Here is a 21,020-nt window from a genome sequence, read left to right as displayed (position 1 = left end):
AAAACCCCGAAAACTGCAACTGGATCGATGAATCCACTGTAGTAGATAGATTGATTAGATTCAGTTTAATGCCTGATATGTATAGGAAAATCCAACTGATCCAAATACTGATATTTTAAACTATAGGAACAAAGCGGCTTCTTCCTCAAAGTAAGAGCAGACTACAAAAACCTTACTCCACAATTCCCAGAATCAACCATAAAATGAATTATCAAAAGAACTTCACTACATTGAAATGTTTATGCTGCATTACTGAGCAGAAATCATATTTATAAAAGTTGTTTCTCATAAGGGGCTGCAAAAGTAACGCAAAACCCCGCGAATTACCGTTTGTAATCTACCAGCAGTGCACTCAACGGCTGGAGAATGATCATATAGGCTATGATGACAAAGAACCTTGTTGCATCAATTTTAGTGACCCAAAAAGAAGATTAAAAAAAAAAATCAACATTTTCTAGCTTAGGTACCTAGTGACATTAAGGGTGCAACTAGGGATGGGCCATGGAAATCTGGACTTACAAGAATACAGAAAAGAAATGGTGATCCTGGCCTTCCCCAAGTAACACAAATCAGAGTTCAACAGTAATCTATCAAAAGCTTTACATTCCTCCTGTCTTCCCCTATAGAGAATTTTCTCTTTTCTCAGAATTTCTCCAACCATATTCTTAAGAATATTGCTGTCATGATGGTTAACCTCTGTATTCGCATCATAGTTGATAAAGCAAATCAATCTGTTGTCCCTCACTCTACAACCACATAACCTTTTTCTTTCAAGTTAAACCGAATCATTCCCGTCTTCCCCCACCTGCTCCCCCACCCCCCCACCCCCCCCAAACAACAAAAAAAGGTAAATCAAATCGGATGAAAATATAAAATTTCCAGGACTTGAAATAGCTTAGAGAATATAGTATTGCTTTAAACCCATGGAAATAGGCAAAATAACAGTATGCAATACAGTTGAAAGTCATATGACAGTCCAAAATTTGTAAGATGAGCCATCACTAATTAGAAATGAATGAAATCCACAAGACAAAGAAGAAAACCAAAAAATGCTCATCGATGATCATGAATATATGCTTCTTTACATTCCAGTATGAGAATGATTTGATGTGTAACTGAAAAACGCTACATAAGGGTACCAAAAAAAAATACTGGCGAAGAAATTTCCTCAACTGCATCAACTGGCTCAAAAGAGATATGCTTGAAATATCCCTCCAGCCTCCCAGTATTAGTTCAACCTAGATTCTTCTATATCCAGCACTCACTGTTTCCTTCCCCTTCCTTTCTTGCTTGGCTGCACTTCTGCCTGTTCTTTTCCTGATACATCCGTTACATCCGCTGCAGAGAAAAGTTCAATTGCAGAGCCAGTCCACATCAGAATTTCATGAAACCAAAATTTAACATCTGCAAGCAATACAGAAATGCGAAGAAGTGCACCCTGGCTGCATAATTTTGCAGCTGGAACAAAGGCAATAGCAGCATTTTTTGGCACAGATACCAGTACCAAACAGGAAAAATAAGATAAGAAGATTAATACCATCAGGACCCCGAGCCATCAGGGTAAAGAAAATGTTGTTGAGCTTCTCCATCTTCTTTGCATCCTGTGCCTGATCTGTCTTGAACTTGAGACACTAAAAAGAAACAAAGAAATCAGAAAACATAGATCATTGGCCACTGAAGCGAACAAAAGCGATACTACCCAAAAAAAAAATTGTAACAATGAAAATCATCAAACATAAGTATGGTTCCAACCCAAATAGATCTGCCATAAGAATTACGAAAGCATGTGATCTTCATGAAATTAACTACAAGTCTACAACTATGCCTATTGTCAAAACTATTCTTCCCAAGAGTTGACTGAGATGGTTTGGTCATGTTTAACAAGGACAGAGGACTAGAACAGTCCAGCAAGAATTCAGAAAGAGTCATTGCGGCAAGTTGAAATACATAAATTGGACAAAGTTAAGGCCAAAAATGACTTCCGTTATATTATGTCAAAAAATAATGACCCGTTAAAGCCTTATTTGAAATATTAACAGAGATTGGATTGGAATGACAGAACAGCATTCATGTAGCAGACTCCATTTAGTTCTGATATGGCTTATTAGTTGGGTTGAGATGAGTTAAGTCTTCCAAAAAGTAATATGTAATCTTTGAACGGGTAGCAGACATAGCATATTGTTAATGATGCAAAAAATATGAGCATACAGACATGGGATTTCTAAAAATAAATCATCGCGCAAAGAGTAATGTGATGATATTTTAAAAAATAAGAAGAGAATATGGACATTGGATATCTAGCAAACTAAAACCTAAGCATTAATAAATGGTGGCTACCCTGCTCCCTCACATCCTGCACCAACAGAGCCACACAAAAAAAAATTAAAAAAAAAAAACCTAGTTCTATGTCATAGCTCTATTTGAACAAAGCTATAACCATCAAAACCATGATTCTTGTTGTCATGTCTTGATATAAATTGTTGTAGCATTCAGTTAGCAGCTCGGGCTTTTGAGATAAGCGGTTGTAACATGGTATCAGAGCCAAGAGATTGGGTGTTCGATCCCTAGTAAGTGCGAGGGGTTTGTGATATGTGTTGTTGTGCCCCTTGGTGTCACGTGATGGTGTCACGTATAGAGCTGTGTTTGTGTGTGGGCCTGCACATGCGGGGGATGTTGTTATGTGTTGAAATACATTGTTGTAGCCATTACTTAACAGCTCGACTTCTGGGATAAGCAGTTGTAACAATTCCTTCATGACAATGTACCCAAAGATCAACCAGAATCCCCATTTAATCATCAATCAGTTTGGAAAGTTAGTTGAGTCTGGACAAATTTACTGCTTTACACCTTTTATGCATTCTTCTACTCCTACCAAAGCATATGATTTATCTCTAGATGTATAGAACATGACCATTACAAATCAAAGATCACACACCACCTCTAAGCCTCCCCACCGTTGCAAAAATTAAACTACATCAACCATGTAGAACTGGCAAATTATGTGAAGACTTTAGATGCCACTGCTACTCAGCTAGTGAAAGTTGCTACATTTTTCTTACCTAATATTATAATAGTTTCTTTTTCTTTTTCTTTTTTTGTCTTTGAAACCCTTCGAGCCGGCCCATAACCTGCCCTGACTGGCTGACTGGCCTTTTTCTCACCTCTTCAACTAATGATATTGAACACCAGAACAAGTAAAAGTGCAAAAGAAAAAGAATAACTTCTAGTCTTGGGTAAAGGTTGATCATTTGGAACTCTTCTTCAGTCCCATTTGAAAGTTTACTTCTGTTTCATTTTCTTTTCTTTTAGTTTAATCATTTCTTGTCAGAGGAAGGAGGCGTTGTGAGATATAAAACATCCTAGAGATTAAATTCCAGAATCAAGAGAGAAAAGGAACCAAATCCTCATAACTGCAGCCAAAAATTTGGAGCCTTGGAGGTTCACCTAGTTGCTGCCTCCTTTTGCCAGACATTGTTATAACCCTAATGTCAACAGTGCTTCATATCCAATAGAAAAGGGCATCAAGAACTATAGAAACATTTGTATGCATACAAGTTGGGGAATATGATGCACAGGCAAATGTCGTCCATGAATACAGATCCAAAGATTTAGTTCTCTCTCCAGTTCTTGACTTCAACTGGAATAGTTATGCCCGCCAATGTTTATCCAACAAACCAATACAGAACCACAATGGATGATGATCTATTAATTGGACCTGATCCTAGTTATCAACGTGATAATAGAAAAGAGCCACAAGTCCGCACTTACACAAAAATAGAACATCTTGCCAAGACCAGACCAGTACACTTCTAATCTGAAGTAATGGATTGGATTGCACACTTGGGTCTCGACCCCTTACTCAAACCTGACCAGCCTGGGTACAAAACCCACTAACCTGAAGTTCCTAACCTGACAAGTAAATGTTCAATTTTAGGCTGGGTATTTAGCCACTACACATGTCAACCCAAGCCCTAAAAGGTAAAATAGTCTTATCAAACGCCTGTCTACATTGTGATATCCTTGCATCATGATTTCAGGTCGTATGCTTATCTGCAGATAGCTCGCCGGGTAGAAGTCGACGAACTGCTCGAAGGACTTGGTGAACTCTACAAGGAGAACCCAATCCTTTTGTTAGAGAGATATATTTCTTACCTAGAAACCTATTGGAGATATATTTCCGTTGGAGGCCAACTTGGCCCTCAGTCCCTAAAAAAAGGTTCACGTAGATGGAGGAAGAACGCATGGAAAGCATTTTTAGCTTAGTTAGCTGCTCCGTATGACTGGTTTAGGATCATGACAGCGGAAGTTAGCTCTCCTAATCTGTCTGATTTGACCATCAATTTTGGATTGATTGATTGCGTTGGGTTTATTCTTTAGACGCGGGGATATTTATCCTATTCCTAATAGTCTAGATGAACCCATTCAGAGCAGTTGGGAATGTTGGTGGAAGTTATGGACATTGAGTTCACAAGTGGATCAAGATCATATTAAAGATGTGATACCCAATGACAACTCCACGTTAATATTGATCCCAGGCTGTTTGGCTGAGAAAATGGAGAGAGCTGGAAAGCTTCGTGTGTTTGGATCCTCTTAAATAGTGTTTATTGAGACCAGCCCATGATTGGGCCATGGATACACTTCGGTGGATCCCCATGGATGGGATCTACAATCAGTGCAAGCCATTGGCTCGACTTGTGGGTCTTAATCATTAATTTAGTTTTGATCTCAAAGCCACAAGCAGGCTTTACTGCGACCTACACATGATTGGTGCATGAAGGTTCCAAGTACCATACCCATGGATGGTACCTTTAATCAAACCGCACCTTTGGCCAGGTTAAAGAAGATCAAAAGCTTATTTAGCTTTGATTTATCGGCTGCATCGGATAGATTTCGTTGTCATTTCAAGGCATGATAGTACAAGGGTTATTTAACCTAGAAACTGTCTTTGCTTGGGTAATGTCTGGACTTGGAACAAATGTGTTCCCCACCCCTGCATCACCGTTCATGGGGGTGTACCAAAGTTTGTTTGGTTTACCACTAGTGATCTACGACCACCCTCTCCAACTTCTTTCTATAGGTCTTCCAACCGCCAAACAGCTTTCCTTTGCTTCCTCAGAGACAGAAGAGTGAGGTATTACCACATCCACCTAGGATGTGGCATTACTAATGACTACCTCCAAATTCAATCTCCAAACATCCTCAATAATGTGTCGTTTGTTGGTGATCAACTCCAAAGCAGCACAAAATGGTTTCCTACTCAGATCGCTGGCCATCATGTTAGATTTCCCCGTGTGGTAGTGGATGGAACAATCGTAGTCCTTGATTAGTTTTAGTCATCTCCGTTATGTCATGTTAAGCTCCTTTTGAGTGAAGAAGTACTTCAGACTTTTGTGGTCTGTGGTCAGAGTAATTCTTGCACTTCTTTCATACAAATAATGATGCCAGATTTTCAAAGCAAACACCACCATGGCCAAGTTCCAAATCATGGGTAGGGTAGCAAGGGCAGCAACTAGATCAAAAAAGATCACCTCATTAGTGCTGCCCTAGCACACAAACAAAAACAAAAAAAGGAGGTAGAGGGTGGATCGAAGGAAGAAGAGAGAGAAGGAGAGATTGATGGAAGGATGGTGGTGGTGTTTACACTGTGCTCTCGGTTTTGGCTCTAGATACCATGTTAGCAGAATTGAGAGAACACAATGCTTGAATGGTTCGAACTCCATCCCAAGCCTTCTATTTATAATAATCAAAAGCTTGAAAGACAAGTAAACTTGGGAAACAAGAATTCATAATCATAGTAGACTCCAACTAGGATTCCTAGTGGGAGTCTACTTAACACAGTCCTACCCATACCAGAATACCCCCACGGTATTTTGGTTCACATATAATAAAAAGAAATTAAATAAATAAAGTGTAAAAGTAACAGAATACCCCCACAGTATTCTGGTAGAACATAACAGAGACAAAAAGACCAGAATACCCTTCTCGGTATATATTTTAACACTTTTGTATTTTTCATTCACTGTGGGAAGAATAGTGTTACAACAGAATTATGTACTATAATGTGTAAGATATAAAATGGAAAGAGGGTTATATATTTGATCATATTAGGTTAAATAATGCATAGTACTGATGTTGTATACCTACATACATATGTTTATAGGTCTGTGACTTATTATATTGGAAAGGATCATTACAGTTATTGAGGAGAATACTGGACAAGTTCATGTATGGTTGTAAGTCTTTCTAACTCGCTCAGTTATGAGTGTTTACTGTATTTTTTATCATATTCATGTGCAGTTATTATATATATGTCATTGGTATGAATTCCTTAGGATAGATATGGATGTTACTATTGTCATTATTTTACATGATATGTGGACATGTATAGAGAATGGTATGAATAATGTGGAAAATGAAATGATGGTACTACAACAACAAACTAACCCTTATCCCAACTTAATGGGGTCGGCTACATGGATCCAAACAAAACAAAATAGAGAAAACAAAGATATACTAAAAAAGACAAATGGAAAATGAGGAATAAATAGAAAGATGAAAGATAGTAGGCGGAAAAAGGCACAACCCAATACGTCAAGATAATTTCAGCTAAATGGGGTCAGCGACATGGATCCTTGCCCTCCAATAGACTCTGTCCAAGGCCATACTTGGGACCAAACCTAGACTATGCATGTCTGATGCAGATTCATCATCAAATAGGGCTTGTTTCATTGGGAATAAGTGTAGGGTTGGGATATATATATGTTGGGCCTTTGTTCCCAAGGGTTTTCTATGTATTAGGCCACTTTAGTGGGCCTGAAATAGGGGTATATAGGTTGCATACGGGATTAACCCAATACTTAGTTTTTATTTTGTGTTTTTAATTGAACCGGTTTAAATTGGTTGCATCTAATTGGTTCAATTGGTCTAATTTAAGTGAAGTGATCCTATTGGCTAAGAGGTTCTTATATCCTATTGGCTACTAGGGAATCTTCTTTATTTTAAGTAGTTTAAGTTGTTTTAAGTCATTAGAACTCTATTTTGAGTCTATTTGAGTTTCCTAGTCAGTTTAAGTTGCCTAATAGGTTAGGGATAAGGTTAGGCCATTCCTTTTTAGTGTCTAAGTCTATTTTTAAGTCTTCTATATAAATTTGTAAGGGAGGCCAGCATTGTACACGAATTTGATTAATAAAAAAGCTTTTGTTTGCTGCCATAGCTTCTGCTCTGCTCTGTTGAGTGAACCTTGTGAGTAATATCAAGGCTACCTTGTGGGTAATATCAAGGTGAAGGGATTGGTGGACTCCGATCGACTCCTTGCATCTTGTAGATCGGGAGGTCCTTCTTCTAGTTCTTCAAAGCTGCTACCGTTGAAGATTTAATCTTTCAAGTAAGTAGTTTATTAATTCAGCATTTAACCTTCTTCTTCTAATCCTCTAACCTAAGCTCCATCTACTCCTATTATCACCCCTTCCATTAATCCATAGATCCATTAGAACCCTAAAACCCAAAATCCAATTCTGCCCTAAATTGCAGAATTTTGTAACTCATCCAAACCCTAACTTCTTTATACCAAAATAACCCCCTAGACCTGCCCATTAATACCCTATAAAACCTCTTTCCTAAAATCTGCCCCTAAACCCTAGATCTTACAAACAGTCCATTTTCATAAGGCATCCTACCCAAAACCCTAGAATTCCAACCTCAACCAAATTTGATCCAACTTATACCATTAGACTCATAAAATTCTGCACATCATTACCAAATAAAACCCTAAGTCGAAACCCTAACCATAACCCTAATTCTGCCCTAATTAGCCTAAGCTATCCCAATCAGCCAGCCTTGTTAAGAGATCCTATTACCCTGGTTCCTAGTGGGATTACTCCTACCTAGGACTACATTAAATTGGTATCAGAGCTATGGCGGAGGGAAGCTCCAACCAAGCCTTGAAAGACCCACCTCCCTTCGTTTTCAAGACCCAAGTTCGTCTACCCAATGGGAGCACCGCCATCTTAGTTGTTGATGAGAGGAGACGTAACAACATTATTTCACAATCCGTGGTGGATATGTTGTCCCAATCAGGAGAGATTTGCATCGAGCCTACAGGTAAAGTCTGTGTTGAATTTGGGTGTTCTTCATATCATGATGGTGCTTGGTGTAAGCCGGTACCATCTCCAAGGAGCTTTATTGCAGTAGGTTGCAATTGGTTGGACGAGCGACGAGGTTGGATTGAACCGGAAAACAACTTGTGTGTCCTACCTGATTGACAGCGTCTATATCATTTGTTTACTCTAAAAGGATTACAACCAAAGGTGACCACATCGACTGTACAGCCACAAGGACTGCCGAACATGTCAACTCAAATGCAAGTGACATCGACTGTGTTTGAAGTTTCACCTATGGCAGATGCACCAACAAAAGATTCTACTAAAGCGGTTTGTGTTGAAGAGATTCAAGAACCTATAGCTAAAGAAATTCAAGAAGACCAAGCTGCACCAGTAGTTGAGATCATGGTTGAGAAGCTCGGCCATCAAATTGATGTGGAGGTCCAACACACAATGGTAGAAGAAACTACTGAAGAGGGCAAAGTAGACAAGGCTGAGGACATGGAGGATGAAGTGGTGATTGACAACACTCCACAAGAAATCATCGACATCCAAGATGTTGTTCTTGAAGAGGTCGAGCACATAGAGTTTGTTATGCTACTATGGTTCTTTGAAGAGAACGCTCCACGCATTGAAGACTTTATTCCCAATGTTCCCGCTTCACCGAAATTCTGTTTGGGGATGGTCAAAGCTGCTGATCACATGTTGATTCCCCCTCATCACTACAAAATTCGAGGACGAATTTTTTCAAGTTGGGGAGAGTTGATGCAGATTCATCATCAAATAGGGCTTGTTTCATTGGGAATAAGTGTAGGGTTGGGATATATATATGTTGGGCATTTGTTCCCAAGGGTTTTCTATGTATTAGGCCACTTTAGTGGGCCTGAAATAGGGGTATATAGGTTGCATACGGGATTAGCCCAATACTTAGTTTTTATTTTGTGTTTTTAATTGAACCGGTTTAAATTGGTTGCATCCAATTGGTTCAATTGATCTAATTTAAGTGAAGTGATCCTATTGGCTAAGAGGTTCTTATATCCTATTGGCTACTAGGGAATCTTCTTTATTTTAAGTAGTTTAAGTTGTTTTAAGTCATTAGGACTCTATTTTGAGTCTATTTGAGTTTCCTAGTCAGTTTAAGTTGCCTAATAGGTTAGGGATAAGGTTAGGCCATTCCTTTTTAGTGTCTGAATCTATTTTTGAGTCTTCTATATAAGTTTATAAGGGAGGCCAGCATTGTACACGAATTTGATTAATGAAAAAGCTTTTGTTTGCTGCCATAGCTGCTGCTCTGCTCTGTTGAGTGAACCTTGTGAGTAATATCAAGGCTACCTTGTGGGTAATATCAAGGTGAAGGGATTGGTGGACTCCGATCGACTCCTTGCATCTTGTAGATCGGGAGGTCCTTCTTCTAGTTCTTCAAAGCTGCTACCGTTGAAGATTTCATCTTTCAAGTAAGTAGTTTATTAATTCAGCATTTAACCTTCTTCTTCTAATCCTCTAACCTAAGCTCCATCTACTCCTATTATCACCCCTTCCATTAATCCATAGATCCATTAGAACCCTAAAACCCAAAATCCAATTCTGCCCTAAATTGCAGAATTTTGTAACTCATCCAAACCCTAACTTCTTTATACCAAAATAACCCCCTAGACCTGCCAATTAATACCCTATAAACCTCTTTCCTAAAATCTGCCCCTAAACCCTAGATCTTACAAACAGTCCATTTTCATAAGGCATCCTACCCAAAACCCTAGAATTCCAACCTCAACCAAATTTGATCCAACTTATACCATTAGACTCATAAAATTCTGCACATCATTACCAAATAAAACCCTAAGTCGAAACCCTAACCATAACCCTAATTCTGCCCTAATTAGCCTAAGCTATCCCAATCGGCCAGCCTTGTTAAGAGATCCTATTACCCTGGTTCCTAGTGGGATTACTCCTACCTAGGACTACATTAATGTCCTTCCTCACCACTTCTCCTATGGTCATTTTAGGTCTGCCCATAACTCTTTTAGCCCCTTCAATCGGAATCATATCACTCCTCCTTACTGGGGCGTCCCTAGGTCTCCATTGAATATGACCATACCACCTTAAACGACTCTCTCGGAGCTTGCCATTGATCGGGGCAACTCCCAAGTCCGCTCTTATATGTTCATTACGCACTTTATCCTTCCTTGTTTTTCCACACATCCAACGTAACATGCTCATCTCAGCTACACAAAGCTTATCAATATGACACTTCTTAACTGCCCAACATTATGCCCCATACATCATGGTCGGGCGAACAACAGTCCTATAGAACTTTCCTTCAATGAAATGATGGTACTTACTGGCCCTTAATTGATATGCTTGTTCTATGTTCTTGTGTACATTATATTGTGCATGTTGTGGGAGGAACTGTGTTTAGGGGTTGAGCATGGTATTAGGACTTAACTGCACACAGCAAATTCCTAGGTGGGCCCCATTACATGAGCGAGAAGGGGAATTCCTAGGTGGGCCCATTATTTGGTTTGTGCCTGAGGGGGGAACACATTATTTGGTTGTCCCTAAGGAGGGGCGCATTATTTCGTTTGTTCCTAAGGGGGAACATCACATCTTAGGTGGATGTGGTATACCTCGCTCTCTTGTCCTTGAGGGAGGAACTCATCCTAGGTAGATGTGGGGGTGCAGTTCTATCGCCAACACTATGAATCAACCACTAACAAAAGAGAAAGGATAAGTATGTGTCTGGAGATATGAAAGACCTTTTATGATTTTATTTATAAGCCTTTATTTACTTCTTGCGATATATTGTTGTATGTGCTTACTCCTGTCATGTCTTGTCTTGGTTTTCTCTCTCAATAGAAACCCTAGACCTTTGGCTGGTGTCTTATCGGTGGCAACCCCTTTAGGTGAGGTTATAATGGTGGATTGTGTTATAAACTTTTGTGAGATTAGCATTGAGGGGAGGAAGCTCGAGACAGATCTGATCGTGCTTAACATGCACGACTTTGACATCACCCTTGGCATGGACTAGTTGGTAGTTTATCATGCAAATGTCTTATGCTTTGAGAAGGAAGTGGTATTCTCTCCCTAGGGAGAAACTCAATTCCGATTCAAGGGTGCTAGACCAAAGACCCATACACTTTTGTCTCCTTCCCTGATCCGAAGTTGATGGTATCCAGATCCAAGTTCTATCTTAGAGAAAACAGTTGCACCTTTGTTGTCGGAAACCCACTGGGCTGTCCTCCTCTGGTTGGGTTCCAGAACACATGACATTACATAATTCTATTGTAACACCGTTCTGCCCACAGTGAAAGAAAAATACAAATGAAATACTTCTGGAACTCCAAAGTGAACTCGGCCGAGTTTTAATGAAAGAAAGCCAATACATATATCACAATACCATAAGAAAACATCATCACAAAGAGTAGTGGCAAAATACCCAGCCTAAATGTTCAATTTTAGGCTGGGTATTTAGCCACTACTCTTGTCAACCCAAGCCCCAAAAGGTAAAATAGTCTTATCCAACGCCTGTCTACATTGTGATAACCTTGCATCATGATTGCAGGTATGCTTATCTGCCAACTGGTTATCTTGTGGATGAGCTCAAACCAAAGGGAATGGATAATAGATCTTCAGCTACCACAATACAATGGTATCTTTGCAGCTCTCACCTTCATTACACAATTTTTTTCATTTACATTCACATGGTAGTTTTCCATTAATAAAAACAGACATCCACCTTGCACCCAATGGTTATCCTGTCTACAGAATTAAAGGTATGCATGTCTAATGGGTATTCTAAATAATCAATGGAGTACCAGCATAGTTGTCAAGGCGACAAGGCACCCGCCTAGGCGACTAAGGCACCCAAGTGTTATTTTTTATTTCTCCTCCTTTCTAACATTATTTAGTATGCTACAATATATATCTTATATCATCAAAAATCAACATAGAACTAGGAGACAGCAGAACTGAAGAAGCAAGTTATTGAAAGTTTGAAACAATCAAAATATACATTTGGTTTATACGGTTCTTGAAAATGATCATTGTCTTGGTATATCTAGTCTCACATTTGGTTTATACAGTTCTTGGAAAATATGATCTTATCTATACGTAATTAAACAGCTCTCGATTTAGAGAACTGTTCATGTTCTCTAATAAGTTTGACTGTCAAATGATTTATTTTTACATGAGACTTTTTGTATTAGGTAGAGCACAAAACCAGCTTAAACAAATCCAATATTACTTAAATCCAATTTATATTGAAAGAGTTATGCTCCGGTCAAACCTTATTTGGTGTGCGCAAATGCTATTTAAAATCGCCTTGAATGGAAATAAATTTTTAGACATCAAAACAAAAGATAATTTTACCACTCTTTTGGTTATTAGTGATGTTTTGGTATAATAAGATTTATAAAATTTTTAGATTGAAGAAAAATCCCAGCATTTGAAAGTAGAAAATTTCACTTACCGCCAAAAATCCATTTTTTTTGTTCTTGAACTTGGGGGTTTGACTTTTTATCCTTTTGGAATTTGATTTTTTAACTATTTTTATTGGATTCAAATAGAGGGTATTTGCTTATTTATGAATAATATCTTGAGTAAATATAAAAACATTTACTTCAATGATATTTGGCATAAATAAGTGCCAAACCTGGTTCGACACCAGTAAACTAGCTCTTTGCACTAAGGCAACAGTCGCCTAGACCCCAACAAAACCACCTGGATACCAAGTCGGCGCCTAGGACACCTTGACAACTATGATTACCAGACGCTACAATGTCTATAAAAGAAAGGGGGGGGGGGAGGAGATGCTCAACCCCCTTGGTTTGCACCACATCTGAAGTGCATGGATCAATACCTAATTAAGTGCACCATGATATTAGTGATAACCCAACAGATAGATGTCTATAATTCAAATCTCCAACCAATGTATGCAGTTTCCAAATCAAAGCCTGGAGATATTTCAGCTACATAAGCACGATTAGGACTGAAAAATATCTCTGGGAAAGCACTACCACCTGAAAGTCAGTACCTCAAGAGAAAGCTCATTAGTCAATAAGGCCAATCAATTTTTGTGGAAAGAATTGGCGATTCACAGTTTTCCATCACCTCTACTGCTTTCCTTTTTTCCTTTTCTATGTTAATCATAACTAATTCTTAAAAATTAGCCATTTTTTATTCTTACCATTCCTAGATCGATCTTTTTCGTTCCCAATAATACGGAACCAATTGAGATCATAAAAAATTATAAATAAAAAATAGATTGTGCCAATAGGAATAATTAAAGCACAAACAATGGAAAGGGTACTAATGCCGAAGTTTTATACGTAATTTGATAGCTTGCAAAAAGATCTAATTCCTTTATTTAATATTCTAAAGATGATAAATTTAAGGAAATGAGAAGAATAACTACTGAGTTCATACCTCTCTATTATCAGTGACCTTGAGAACCAACTTCCCATCGCAATGCCTATACTTCATAACATACCTTGACTGTTTTCAGGATTCAACAGAGAAAACATTTTTCAGTTCTTAATGGGAGGATGGACGGAAGTTTCACCCTTCCCTCACAGTAGTACTTCGCTTTTGGTCACCCAAAAGTAAATAAAAGAAAGGGAAAAGAGCATACAGATTGAGGATCTGCACGAAACAACTGTATGGATCTCTCCACGAATTCATCCCAAGAGCTAATGTACACCATCTTGACCTAAAATAGCAAAAGATACCAACAGATTAACAGACAAAAGATTTGTTGATGAAAGTTAGCAAGAGATGATTATTACTATTATTAGTATTATTATTTCTATTTTTTATTATTATTATTATTATTATTATTATTATTATTATTATTATTATTATTATTATTATTATTATTATTATTATTATTATTATTATTATTGTTATTATTATTATTATATCTAGTGATTCTGGAGTCTCCCTTGTCCTTTTCCCCGCTGTTGTTTCCAAATTACTAATGATAGCAACACAAACAAACCAAAAAAAAAGAATATACCCAGTACACGAGACTCCCAAGCATCTATAACATCCAAGAAAAATGCATAAACACTAAAAGCCTCTCACTAGTTGGAGCAAACTTTCCAACACTAAGTCTACAACAAAGTAAACATAGGTGTTTCAATACAAGTTACTTATTCCTTTTCTAATTGCATGATTTCCAAGCTAGAAGACAACATCACACCCTAAGCTCCTAGAAATGTAATCCATAATAGGGAGAGAGAGAGAGCAACATGAAAATAAGCACTTAACAGAAACTGTACATGGTACGTACAAGGGATTGCTTCTCTTAGATGTACCTATTTTTTTAAAAAGGAAGAGAGTTGAATGTGAAGCAACAAGTGTTGGTCTAATGGGGGAGACCATGACCTCTTACTTGATAGAGTAATTGAATAGGATTCAAAGACTTACTTCCATTCCTTCTTAGACCTATTAAATAGGCTTTCTGATGCGGAACCGGGGTTCCAAACCTGATTTGGATCGCTAATGGGCCCACTTGATCAAACAAAAGTTTAAGCAATAGAAAGGCAATGGCAATTTCGTAATAACCAGGTTTTCTAAGGGTTAAATTGGTGAAGATAGGACCTAATAGGAATTAGATTTATTGTGCAAGGACATACTTGGAAGCAAAGTAAAGACATGGGACATGAGTGAATAAATAGTAAAACAAGGGGTACATTAGGAAACTCAGCAAATAAAAGAATTAGAATCAGTATCGTGGGATGAGGGAGTCTTCTTCAACCTTTGGCAAACAGGGGCGGTAGAAAACCATGGAACCAGACCTGGTTCGAGTGGAAGATCTCAATCGAAAGAGCTCTTGTCAACCTGAAATTCCAAGCAAGGCCATCGTAACACTTAGACTTCTTGAAATCAAAAGTTCCAACCTGAATCGTCCTAGGGTTTATGACTACTACACCAATTCTCAAGTTGAAATATTAGGGTATGAGAGAGATTGATGTATACACCTATATGCTGTACTATCTTTAGTTGCAGAAAAGTTGTGAAGTTGCAAGGTAAGAGTAAGAGAAGGAACATAAATCAGATTACTAGCAGACAGGGAAGGAGAATAAAAGAATAGAAGAAGAGAAAAAATTGCAGGGAAGAGAAGAGATAATAATATATGAGAGAGAAGGGGATATGATCACACGACTTTGTTTGTACCAATCTGGTAACAAAACAACTCAAACTTTTACTCATTCAAATCTACTATTCCCCAAGTCGATATGTACCCGCAGGAACAAGCCCCAAAACCAGCCCAGCAAGGTTGTGGGATTCGACTGCTGTGAGAGGCAGCCTGGTCTGATGATGTGGCAAGTTTCTGTTGGTTCGATGGAGCATCACCTAAGGCAGCCCCAGCCCATAGAGAATAATGAAGAAGATAAGAGACCTAGACAAAAGCAAAACAAAAAAACGTATTGTTCACATAAACAGTACCCGAGTTACTGTTTACGTGAACAGTGATTTGGGGGCACATATGGATAGCTTTGTTCCTATTTTTGTTTAGCTATGTTAGTTTACCTTATTTCTATTTTTCAGTTTGGTTGTAATAGCCAATAGGAGATTAGATAGTTTCTAAATTCAGTTTTAGCAAATTATTACTAGTTTCTGATTTCAGATTTAGAAAGTAGGCTTAGCTTTTATTTAAAAGTCTCCATTTTCTTAAGTTTCTATTACAGTCCTTTGTTTCCTTTTAGTTAGATTTAGTTTCTATTTTTGTTTGGTTTCTATTTTGAGACTTTCTATTTTGTGAAGCTTAGGCCAAGCTATAAATAGGCCCAATCAGTTGTACTTGAATTAAGACTTGATTAATGAAATTTCTATTGCTTGCTTGCAAGTGTTTGGTCTGAAAAGACTTGTGTTCAACAGCTGAAATAGTTGTGGGTGAAAGACCCAAGGCTGAGATAGCCTACCCCCTCCTATCCCTATCCCCCCTTCTTCTTCTTATCCTTTTTTTTAATGTCCTTCTTTCATATGTAAACAGGAAAAGGAAAAAAAAAAAAAAAGGCAATAAAAGTTTCAGTTATTCAATTTGTTCATCCTCATTGTGTTGATCCTGGCTGCAATCGATCTCCCGCTGGTTTCCCTGGTTCGAGGTTGACTCTTGCATTAGTCGGTTACACATCTATTTATATTACCCAAAAATAAAGAATCATAATTACTTCTAAAACTTAGACTAATAAAAATAGAAACTCAGTAAAACTCAATTGAAAATTTCCCTAATAGCTACCCAAAATAAAAGATTACATATATTTCCCAAATAAAATAATACTAAATATCCTACTGAGCCAGAACAAGGTTGGGACTAGTTCATCTTCATATGGGTCCCCCAACAGGTTTAGTCCGGTCCAAAGAATTGCTCCTGCATCACTTTCAAATAGTTACAATAACTGTCTACCACTTACATAATAATTGATACCAACATACAACTCCCCATCACATTTAACTACTCTAACTACTAGATAACTACACCAGTTACCACTTAAATAACTAAACTAGGTAACCACTCCCGTACAACATGCAAGCCCACACTCATACACGTAACATCTCTTCCCTCATAAAAAGGGATCTTGTCCTCAAGACCCAAATCAAGAATTTGGTGGAGCATTTCTTCATAATTGATGTAGATCAAAACATGAAGAAGGGACAAAACACTGTTCACGTTACTATTCACATCAACAGTGTCACAGCCCCTGATTTTGGCTTGCTGAGAATATTCTTAGGAAAATCGTGATGTTATTTTAGTCAATATCACTTAGTCTTTCTTCAACACAGCTGCTGGCCGATAGTATCTATGTGGGGACCACATGAGACTCCAGTTTTGACAAGAAGGAAAGGATTGGCTGCACTTGAGAAGATTATGTTTTGTTTCTATTTTCATGTTTCTAAAAATTAGTTTCTACTTTAATGTTGCAAGATTTAGTTTCTATTTTTTGGAAGTTTAGTTAAAAGACTTCGAATTTTGTTACCTTCTATTTTATTAGGTTTCTAATTCATGTAAGGCAAGTCCAATCCCAATAGGAGACTGCCATTCTCATTAGCGTCTAATTCTTATACTTTCTATTTATTGCTTGACTCAGCTATGAGTTCTATTTAATATAAGGTTTTAGAGGCCACCCCACCATGATTTGAATAATTGAATGAAGTTTGCTTCAAAGCATGAAGGTTCTGTTATCCCCTGTGTGGATGAAGGGCTGAGAGGCCAGGCTGGTGAGAGCCAAAATCTCTAGGGCTGAGAGCCGAATCTCCTTATCCCCTTCTGTCTTCTACTCTTATCTTCTCTCCCTGCCCTACTCGATATCCCTTGCTGTGTTTGTGACTGCAACTGCTGTGACTGATCACTACTAAGTCTAGAAACTGCTCCCCAAGCAAGTCCTTAACTGCTATTGCTGATCATCACCAGAGAAGTATTGAACCACATTCCTGCATGTCGATTTTCTGCCCTACAGCCTGCAGCGATCGAACCAGTTTCTCTCCAATGTCTGAAACTTGTTCCAGCAGAGCTTTGGGAGATTGAATCACACCAACAAGGAGCCCATTCGATCCCCATTCTACCCTGTTCTATTGGCTGGATTGCTCCCAAGCCTTGACCTTCTATTTTCATTCCTCCTCCATAACTTCACATCCCCCTATCACAAACTGTGGAGATTTGAAACATAGAATCACACCATCAACCACCCCACTCGATCCCAATCTTGGCCTATTCTGCTGGCTGGATTGCTCTACACCACTAACCTTCTATTTTCATCCCTAACTCCCATCTCGACTTTCTGACCATCAGAACTGAACCAAACTTGCAGCAAAGGTTCTCACCATTAAGGCCTACACTCGATCTTCATTGGAGCCCAGATACAGACAGTACTGTTTGTGGGATATTCCATAACCTTCTATTTGGAATTCTTTTCATATCTCAGCATCCAACCATCAGAATTAGATGAATTTTGGAGCATAGACCCTGTTCAACATCACCTTCACTCAACCTAAGTTTGACACTGTTCTACAGGCTGGTTTTATCTCTACCTCCTAAATTACTAATTATGGTTTTATTGCTAATTTGCTATTATGGTGTTCCGTTGCAACCGGTCATTGATCCTACCGTAGAGTGGCTCTTAGTTGAACCCCATCTACATTAAGCCAGTTATGATGCGTAACTTTAGTCACACTATGATGGCTAATGAGATCGTGAAAATTGAGGAGAGAGAGAGATACCGCAAAGTGACTATTATAGATATATGGGGTCAAGCATAAATAAAGAAGGTGACATAGATGATGATGTCTCACAGAGAATTAAATTGGGATGGATGAAGTGGAGAAGTGCGACCAGAGTATTGTGTGACTGACGTATTCCTTTAAAGCTTAAAGAGAACTTCTATAGGACTGTTGTCCGACTAGCTATGATGTATGGGGTGGAATGTTGAACAGTTAAGAAGTGTCATATAGAGAAGTTATGTGTAACAGAGATGAGGATGTTAAGATGGATATGCGGAAAAACTAGAAAGGATAAAGTAAGGAATGAATGTATTAGATCTGATTTGGGAGTTGTCCCGATCCATGACAAGCTCCAAGAATGTTGTTTGAGGTGGTTTAGCCATGTACAAAGGAGGCTTGGGGACATCCCAATAAGGAAGAGTGATCTGATCCCGATTGAAGGAGCTAAAAGAGCTAGGGGTAGGCCTAAAATGACCATAGGGGAGGTTGTGAGGAAGGACATGCATAGTCTAGGTCTTGTACCAAGTATGACCTCAGATAGAGCCTATTGGACAGCAAGGATCCATGTTGCTGACCCCCTTTAGCTGAGATTTTCCTGACTTTTTGGGCAGTGTCTCTTTCCTCTTACTTTCATTTCCAATTTCTTTCATTTCTGATTTCTCACTTCTCATCTCTCATTTCTTCATTTCTACATTCCTCTTAGTTTCATTTCTTTAATTATGTGTGGACCTCAGTTTTCCCTACTTTGTTTTGCAAGGATCCATGTAGCCGACCCCATTTAGTTGGGATAAGGCTGAGTTTGTTATTGTTGATTTCTTCATAGTCCTCCCACGTTGCTTTTGCTGGCAACATGCCTTGCCAATGAATGAGGGCCTGTTTTTTTCTTTTTCTTGTGTACACATTGATCAAGGAGTGCTTGAGGACTTGGAAGAAAGGACATGGTGTCATCCCGCACAGCGAGTAGTTCATCTTGGACTTGAATGCCATCTCCTAACTTTTTCTTCAAGAGTGAAACATGGAGACTGGGTGTATGGGGCTTCTTTGGGCTATGGCATTGTAATCAAACATGAGGAGCAAAACCAAAAAACAAAAGCAACAAAAAGAAAACAAAAGACAGTAGGCTTTACATAGGAAGCCTTGACCTCGTCACATCCCTGATGCTCTGATACCACTTGGTACGTACAAGGGATTGCTTCTCTCAGACGTACCTACTTTTTAGCAAAGGAAGTGAGTTTGAGTGTGAAGCAACAAGTGTTGGTCTAATGGAGGAGACCATGACCTCTTATTCAATAGGGTAATTGAATAAGATTCAAAGACTTACTTTCATTCCTTTTTAGACTTATTAAATAAGCTTTCAAATAGTTACAATAACTTACTACCATTTACAATAACTGATTACCCATGTACAATTCCCCATCATATTTAACTACACTAACTACTAGATAACTACACCAATTGCCACTCAAATAACTACACTAGGTATCCATTCTCGTACAACATGCAAGCCCACTCATCAACGTAACAATATATTTAGCTGTTTTGTTTTTCTTTACGGCTATGGCCCTACATTTAGTTGTTTGTTTTTCTTCACTTCCATGTGCACTTCACTTACGTTACAGATTCCAAACAATGCCTCCCATCTATAATCTACTACAGACAGACATCCATCTATGAACTTAAAAAGTTATTGATCTGCAAAACTAAACTCATCTTCTCTATAACCTTAACCAAAATCGATCCTTTTGATTTTAAATTCTTCATTCGTAGTAAATAGTTAACTACACCTACCTTTCTGACACATTGCAACCAAAACATATTTACAACTATAACTCAACCAAATACAGCATCAAAACACATCGACGTAGGTTGCATTTGTAATTCATCAACTACAGCCATTAGATTTTTCGGCTGCCTTTAGGTTTGGTTAACAAATCCAAAATCTGACCAGACATCATTAAATAGAGGAACTTATTGAGCTAAAAGATGGGAGGGTGGAACACTTGAACTTGATTATTTCACAATACCCTGTTAAAGATATGGCCCATAAATTAAACAGTCCAGAATCCAGATCAAGAAGACCACCTGCACTTTATAGGGTTCTGCGAATTGACTTTCAAATTTAAAAACAATTCCTCCTCTAGTTCTACTAATTCCCGCTCTTCTTTCATTGAAGCGAGCCATTTCCCCTTGGTACAAGAAATAACAACCTAGTTTGCCCCTCTGTTTCACAACCTTTGATTTCTGGCCGACATCCAGAATATAGTACTTGTCAAACGAGAGAGGGCGAGAGAGAGACTGATTCTAACAATCTAACCTTTTTCCGGGGAAGAGATTGTTGGCTCTAGAACTCAACCATCGCACGCAACGGCCGCAGTTGCAGAGTCAAGAATCAGAGAGACAAAGACGACGGAGGGAGAGGGAACCAAGCCTTACCACAGTTAGTAAGTTCGGGAATGGCAATAATACGGGAACGGATATGTACGGTAATCAAACGGGCTGTACGGTAAAAATACTTTTCAAAAATCTGACGCAATAAAACGCATACGGCAATGATATGATACGTGTTTAATACGGTTGCTCTATAAAAATCTGGGAGCCAAAATACGGACATATATTCACTATGCAACAGGCATGTTCACCTAATAGACACAATAGTAGCATTTACTAATGTGCCTAAATATATAGTTCGATTGGGTTCATTCT

General features: G+C 38.4%; 1 protein-coding gene across 3 annotated transcripts; it reads right to left on the bottom strand.

Moving 5' to 3' along the window:
* Positions 1-1,025: 1,025 nt before the first annotated feature.
* LOC122650824 (signal recognition particle 9 kDa protein-like) lies at positions 1,026-20,744 on the bottom strand. 3 transcript variants are annotated; one of them, XM_043844209.1, is made up of 6 exons: positions 17,898-17,902; positions 17,312-17,315; positions 13,726-13,803; positions 13,521-13,589; positions 1,538-1,631; positions 1,026-1,338 (listed from the first exon to the last, which is right to left on the bottom strand). In XM_043844209.1, exons 3-6 carry the CDS (start codon positions 13,795-13,797, stop codon positions 1,262-1,264), a joined length of 312 nt encoding a protein of 103 aa, XP_043700144.1. In that variant the 5' UTR covers positions 13,798-13,803; positions 17,312-17,315; positions 17,898-17,902; the 3' UTR covers positions 1,026-1,261. The 3 variants fall into 3 exon arrangements, with proteins under 3 accessions (XP_043700144.1, XP_043700137.1, XP_043700139.1); XM_043844202.1 differs by lacking the exons at positions 17,312-17,315; positions 17,898-17,902 and adding an exon at positions 20,632-20,744; XM_043844204.1 differs by lacking the exons at positions 17,312-17,315; positions 17,898-17,902 and adding an exon at positions 20,636-20,698 and having other exon boundaries at positions 13,726-13,810.
* Between the last annotated feature and the right edge of the window lie 276 nt (positions 20,745-21,020).

This window comes from Telopea speciosissima, chromosome 1 (genome assembly GCF_018873765.1).
Source record: "Telopea speciosissima isolate NSW1024214 ecotype Mountain lineage chromosome 1, Tspe_v1, whole genome shotgun sequence".
Lineage (NCBI taxonomy): Eukaryota > Viridiplantae > Streptophyta > Magnoliopsida > Proteales > Proteaceae > Telopea > Telopea speciosissima.
This window is presented reverse-complemented; position numbering and strand designations above follow the sequence as displayed.